This window comes from Aythya marila (genome assembly GCF_965140915.1).
Source record: "Aythya marila genome assembly, chromosome: 3".
In the NCBI taxonomy this organism is placed as follows: Eukaryota; Metazoa; Chordata; class Aves; order Anseriformes; family Anatidae; genus Aythya; species Aythya marila.
In genome coordinates, this window is record NC_139044.1 from 116,101,534 (window position 1) to 116,108,399 (window position 6,866).

A 6,866-nucleotide genomic window follows, 5' to 3' on the forward strand; every position below is an offset into this window, starting at 1 on the left:
GGAGTGGGGATTTTTGTGACAGTGCTGACTATATATTTGGGCAGTTTACTGCTGATATCATCTTTTGAAACTGTAATTCATTTGATTCACAAAACTGATATGAGCTGCAGTGAAAAAAGTAAGCACTGCTTTACTCCCTCCCTGCTTGCTGTCACAAACACAACTTTTCCTCCATTTCCCTTTCCCCCCTCCCCCATTAGCTACTGGCAATTCCTGTGCTAAAATCCATAAACGAACAACAAGAATTAGTACTCTCAGGAGGTAATTTGCTCAGGTTCAAAAGGAAAAGTCACGCTGAATTCCTGGGATGAAGGTGGGCACCTGGGATTTCTCCTGCGAGGTGTTTGTAGGGGACACCTCTTCTTCCCAGTGTTGCACCCACTGCTAATTCCTCCTAGGACTGGTAGCGGATGACCGGAGCAGCACATGTGCATCCCACCGTGATGAGTTTCTTCTCCAGGCGGTAGGTGTGCGGGCAGCCCTGCTGCTCCCGGCGGAGGACGAGGATCTCCTGTTTGATGGGGACGGAGTTGAGGCTGTGGTCCTCCTGCCCCAGTGAATTCACGCAGCCAGAGAGGCGGCACTTGGCATCAGCAATCACCTGGGGGAAACGGTTGGGGTCCTTGTCGAGCCTGGGGTCAGGGACACAAAAGGGTTTTATGTGTTTGCTCGTTGCCTGTGCACGTGTTTTGGTAGGATCTTCTTTTTTACCTCCATGACAGCACCCATTTACCCGTATAGCTTCATTTTGAAACATGACAAATGAATTTCAGTCTCCTTAACATTTTTAGAACTATTATCTATGAGTGGAATCGATTTTGATAACAAATATTGCCATAACTTTTTTAGTATATGAATGGAGTGGAGCTGATTGAAATAGGGAACTGAGAGCAACTGGACCATTCATATTTATTTGTTCTAATTTCAGCATTCAAAAATTTGTTTCAGTCAGGAAAATGTAAAATTACAATGTACTGACATTCTTCTTTTCCTAAAGGAATAACTCCTTGACAAAGACTGGCAATTAGAAACCATTCCAATGATGTCCCATTGCACTGCAGTTTATTTTGGAGAAACACCACCCAACACCAAAATGAATGTGTGTGTCAAGAAGAGCTTGTGATATTCACTAGACTCCAGGCATACACTAAGAACAAGCCATTTATTACCACAAAAGACAGCTGTGTAGCACAGCTGTTGCATTTTAGATACTATCTGAGGAGTTACCTGTAATCCCAAGGAGCGAGAGACCGGTTCCTGACATCATGGATTATCTTAAAGGCAGAATCTGAACGGCTGATGCGAACGTCAACTTTCACCATTGTGGGGAATTTGGGATCCTTCTGGCAGTCTCCATTAAGTCTCTCAGAGCCACCGTTGCTGGGCTGAGGATGAGCTACCCTCCTGTGGGGTGAGCTCCTTACGGTGAGTGCTAGAACCAGCACCAAAAGGAGTGACCTGAACTGGAGGAGAAACAGGTATCATTGTCTCTGCTCGGCTGGGAAAGAGCACGAGGAGCCATGGCTTGACTAGACTGGGCAATAAGCAGGCAGTGGGTGATCTTCATACTTTCATTTGGGTGAGCATGAAAAAGTAGTGCAAGTATGTGAATAATACTCATCGTAACAGAGGCTAAATTCTGATTCAAATGCTGACTGCAGCTGGCACTGCACCAGTAAGAGCATCTCTCCAATGAGTTATGAAACATCCTCCTCCTCCAGAGTCAGACAGCGATGTCTTTTGGTCTACAAGGTGGGGTAAGGACTCACCTGACCCCATCCTTAAGTTTAGACCTCCAGGTAAGCCTTATGCTTTCCTAGGCCAGAAAAAGTTGGCCACCTAGAAGCCACTTGCTGGAAATAACACTTTTTTTCAAAGAAATTTGATATTCGCAGTCCATTTCCAGGAGCAAGGAAAAAAAAATAATAAAAATAAATAAATGCAAAGTTTTTAAGAATATCAAAAGAGTTGACAGTACTGCAAATACTACCCAAGCTGGAGTTTAAATACAAAGACATTCACTTCACCATACCTCCTCCTTTTCTCAACTTTCAGTAATTTTTATAGCAAGTTCTCTAAGAGAAGGCCTGTCTCTCCCAGTCACATATGAGCAGTGATGCCCTTACAGATAAATAACAGCCCGCTGCCTCTCCAGTCAACCTGGTCACATCTTGGACACAGCTTGCCTCGGCAGTCAAGAACCAAATCTACTTGCAAAAGCTCAGGTATGAAAGCTTTATCAGACACCTTGCAACCCATTTAGCTCTCACTAAGACCAACAAGAGTTGCTCCTACATCATGGGATCTAGATTCAGCTTCTGTCTTGCAGCTAGTAGGATATCTGAGCACTTACACCAGATATAAGGACTTACCACTGCAGCATAGCTGGCAAAAGCCATTGCAACCTCTCTTCTGCTGTAGGCAAGCGCACACGGTGACAGAGCGTGCAAGTTCTTCTCCGAGACCTCTTTCAGCCTCCGTGTGCCTCAAAGCCAGCCGTGGTGTCCTTTTTATAGCACAGTTCAACCACTACCACCTTTTCCATTGCATAAAGCTAGCTTACCTGACTCAAGGTTAGGAGTTGGTATTTAATTTATCTAGCCCACTTCCTTCCGTCTACCCCCAGAAATGGGAGGGCAGATACCACGTCATCAGGATCCCAAGTCAGCTAACACAGTTTGTTCACACAGATAAAGCGATATGGGAAAAAAAAAGAGAGAAGAAAAAAAAAAAAAAAGATCAGACAGCTTTTTTTTCCCTTCCCCGCTTTCTAATATTAATGTTCTCTCACCACACACTCATCTGAGGACACAGGTCCACGTGCCTCACACAGATCAAATGACAGAGATCAGAAAGCTGCAAAGTCAGGCAGACAAACAGGGTTTCAAAATGAGGACAGGACATGGGATTCATGCTTTAACCTCCTTTTGCTTCAGTTACATGATCCACCCCTACGTTCTCTAGGGGCTCCCTACGTACTGAAGTGGATGGGCAAAGGGAAAGTAGACGCCCATGGGAAGTCCTCCTGGTGGGCCGCAGGGCGCAAGGAGCTGGGATGCTTTCCCCATTCCTGTCTGAGATCCCATCTTGACACATTTTACAGCTGGAAAACCCATGCACACCCTGTCAGGGCCCCTTGGGTACTAAGAGGCCTTACTGGTCACAACCAGCCTCACCTTGGGCCTCCCTTCACAGCCTTTCCCTCAGGAGGCCCATTTTAGCTCAGCTTTGGGCCCGCTGTCCCTGCCTGAACTATGTAGGAGTGTTGGTCTTCAATCCCAGCTCTGACCTTGCCTTCTGCTTGGACCTTGGAGTGGCTTTTCTCCTGGGTAGACTCCTTAGACATACGTGGTAGGCCATCTCCATGGCCATACTGCACTGCCTTTTGTCTAGGACTCCTCTGGGCAGCAGGGGGTCTGAAGAAAATATAAAGTATTTGTGAATTTGTGAGCATTTTTCTTCCTCAGTTTAAAGGGCCTGGAAGGGTTTTCCCATGACCAGCAGAGCAGTAGCTGCAGATGACAATGGCAAAGCAAGGCGTCACGCTGTAAGGTGAAGCATGGTGGGACTACAGCACCCACTGGGGTTGTGAGAATTGAAGTTGGGGTTTGGGATGAAGATTGTTTCTCACATGGTGGAGGAGTTGAAGCACTGAAAGTGTCTTATGCTGATCCCATGAAAATCCCATCAAACCTGATTAAGACACGGGTATTTATAAAGCCTCAGCATGCACAGAGTATGGGCTTGGCAGAATTTAGGGGCTAAATTCTGCATGGGCATCACCATGAGAATGGGTTGCATTTTGCAGGTACAGGGTTACATGGAAATTGCTACGTGTGATGAAGCAGTGACGTGATCACACTGATCCCTTAGGGTTTTCCCAAGGGGCATTTTGCTCTGCTATGTCTGCGTGTCACATCTGGTCAGTGAATACATGTTTAAGCTCTTGGAGGGATGAGGCTCTGTAGCAGTCAGCCCCTGTTAACCTCTCCTCTTATTTTCCTCTGTCTGTTCCTCAGTGATCTCCCTGGATCCTTTCCCATCAGCTCCTCTGGTGGGTCTCAACCCCAGCCCTGGGCTGACCATCCTCTTTGGACAGCTCTGGAGGAACTGGGCTGGGGGCTCCACAGGCACTACATTGCTGGGGTTCCTCCACCTGGCTCTGCTCCTGCGCTCTGCCTGTAGAAGATAAGAGCTTTTAATGACAAACCTAACACCCCTCGTTTCATTATTAGGGACCAGAAGTGTAAAAATAAAAAGGGAAGCAGGAGGAAGGACTCTGTTGTCCGTGAGCCAGCCACAAACTGGAGAGGAAAGGCCAGTGCATGTGTTGTTTCCCCATCAGCACCCTCGGTTCTCATGGTGGAATTTTGGAATGAAAGTATTTTTATAGCCAAAAAAGTCCACGAAACTAGTTTTATCACAGTGTCTGTGGAGGAACGCCCTGAGAGAAGCCTCTCTTGAAGCCATGTAACCAAGCAGAAAGAAGAGGACTGAAGCATAGGACTTTTCACTCAAATTCATCTTCAGTCCTCCAAAACCTGGAGGAAAATCAGGAGCCTCTTAGAGATTCATCGCATTTTCAAGCCAAAAGGAACTAATCAGGTCCCTGCTCTGCCACCTCACTCGATTATTACTGGCAGAAATCTTCATCGGCTGATGTTTTATGTCATTGCAGGATATTGTTATGATTTTGTGGTCTGATTGAATGACAGTTCAAAGACCAGCAACTCATCTCAAGTAAATTTTTTGTATTTCGGGTTATTAAGTTCACTTAACTTTTAATTTCATGACACACATTCCTATTCTGACTGTTCATATCTATATATCCACGATGCATCTACTGAGATGTGGAGCATGGAAGACCAGAAGGTAAAATTACCGAAAACCCACTTCTATAGCTGAGCATGTAAACCCCTTTTTGCCCCTCACTGATGGCTTGCAGCGAAGGGAAAGGAGCATTGCCATGAGAATGGGTTGGATTTGGCAGATACAGAGCTAAGTGGAAATTGCTACGTGTGATGAAGCAGTGACATGATCGTGCCGAGTGCTGGCTTATTAGCCGTGACCACCACTTTCCACTCACATCTTCTGTCTTCAGCAGCTCACACTTCCAGCAAGGATTCCCTCTTTGACAAGGTATTTCCTACGACTAAGCTTACCTTCAGCTGAAGGTCGCTGAAAATTTGATCAAAAAGAGATCACCTAATACGGATCATTACAAAGAAAGAAAATTTTATTTCAAAATCATTATTACAAAAAGCTATTTAGTCCTGTGTTTCAAGGGCTCGGAACAGGAATAGGGATGAAGACTTGGAAATCAAAGAGAGGTTTTTAGCTTTACATGGAAGAACTCTTGTACGCTTGAGTTATGTTAAAAAAAAATAATAAAAAAAAAACACGTTTGCACTGTAGGGTTGCTTCAGGCATGTGACATGACTGTTTTCAGATTGGGTTTGGATGTCACATCCTTTTAAGCTCCTCTGGATATTTCATATTTAAGCCTCCACAACTCACGTGAGGCACCTCTATCACCCCCAAAGAGACGTGGACCAAGGGGACAGAAACCAAAAGTACTCAAACGCCTTTACACCTAGAGGAGCAAACTCTGATAGTTTCACTAATGTTCCCACAAGGCAAAACAAGTGACATTTCCTAGCTGCTCGCCTGCAAATATTCACAGCTGGTAGTCAGGCATCGATGACGTGAGCATTTTCAGCTTTGGAAGTCTATCCCTACCATGCAGGACCAGAGGGAATGGCCTCAAGTTGTGCCAGGGAGGTTCAGGTTGGAAATGAGGAGACATTTCTGCTCAGAAAGAGCAGTCAGGTGTTGGGACGGGTTGCCCAGGGAGGTGGTGGAGTCACCGTCCCTGGGGGTGTTCAAGGAGAGATTGGATGTGGCACTTGGGGACAGGGTTCAGTGGGTGACATTGGTGGTAGGGGGATGGTTGGACCAGATGATCTTGGAGGGCTTTTTCAACCTTAATGATTCTATGACTGGGGAGACAAGGTGTAGCTGAAATCCTAAAAAATTTATAGGATTTTTTTAGAAGTATTGTTACTCTGCTGCACTCTGCCTCATTACCACCTCATCCCATGGATGGGGTCCAGCTGACTCAGAGTTGGTGTTGGCACCTAAGCCCCCATGATTTCTGCTATGAGAGGGGGCAATATTTGGGGGCAGATGCCCCAGCCAGCTCAGCTGAAGTACATCAGAGGACCTTCCAGAACAGAAGAAACAGCAGAAAATGAGATAATGGGGTTGAAATAGTGACCCCCTCTGGATCCCAAGACGAAATTAATATTTCAGAGTTGAGCTGAACAGGTCAGCTGTAGCACAAGCCCAGGGCAAGGCTCCTACCTCCAGCTCACGCTCCCACCTCGCTGCCCACCCCTCGTATTTCCCTTCAATGCGTGTGACACCATGAAGTCACCTATGTTCTGCTTCAGAAAGCTGACAGCACTTACCTGGGTTTGCTGACAGGGCTTTATCACACCAAAAAGGTGCGTGACCAAGCTGCCAACCGCAGACCGGAGATGTGGAAAGAGCAAATTTTGAGGGCAAGCATGCCTGGCCGAGCGTGCCACAGATGCTGGCAGCAAAAAATATCTCTGAACTGAGCCATCGGTAAGTATTGCCCCAGCACGACAGCAACCACAGCCCTGTGTCATCGCAGCCAATGACACCACCGAGCTCCCTCTACGGGCGATGGCCAACCTCACTTCACAGAATCACAGAATCACAGAATTTCTAGGTTGGAAGAGACCTCAAGATCATCGAGTCCAACCTCTGACCTTTGACCTAACACTAGCTGTCCCCACTAAACCATATCCCTAAGCTCTACATCTAAACATCTTTTAAAG

The 6,866-nt window shown here is 46.3% G+C and overlaps 1 protein-coding gene across 1 annotated transcript; it reads right to left on the minus strand.

Moving 5' to 3' along the window:
• LOC309876714 (interleukin-17F-like) lies at nt 1–2,441 on the minus strand. The gene is made up of 3 exons (XM_082757343.1): nt 2,373–2,441; nt 1,228–1,463; nt 1–632 (listed from the first exon to the last, which is right to left on the minus strand). The coding sequence occupies exons 1-3, from the start codon at nt 2,397–2,399 to the stop codon at nt 395–397; spliced, it is 501 nt and encodes a 166-aa protein (XP_082613469.1). The 5' UTR covers nt 2,400–2,441; the 3' UTR covers nt 1–394.
• Nucleotides 2,442–6,866: the final 4,425 nt, after the last annotated feature.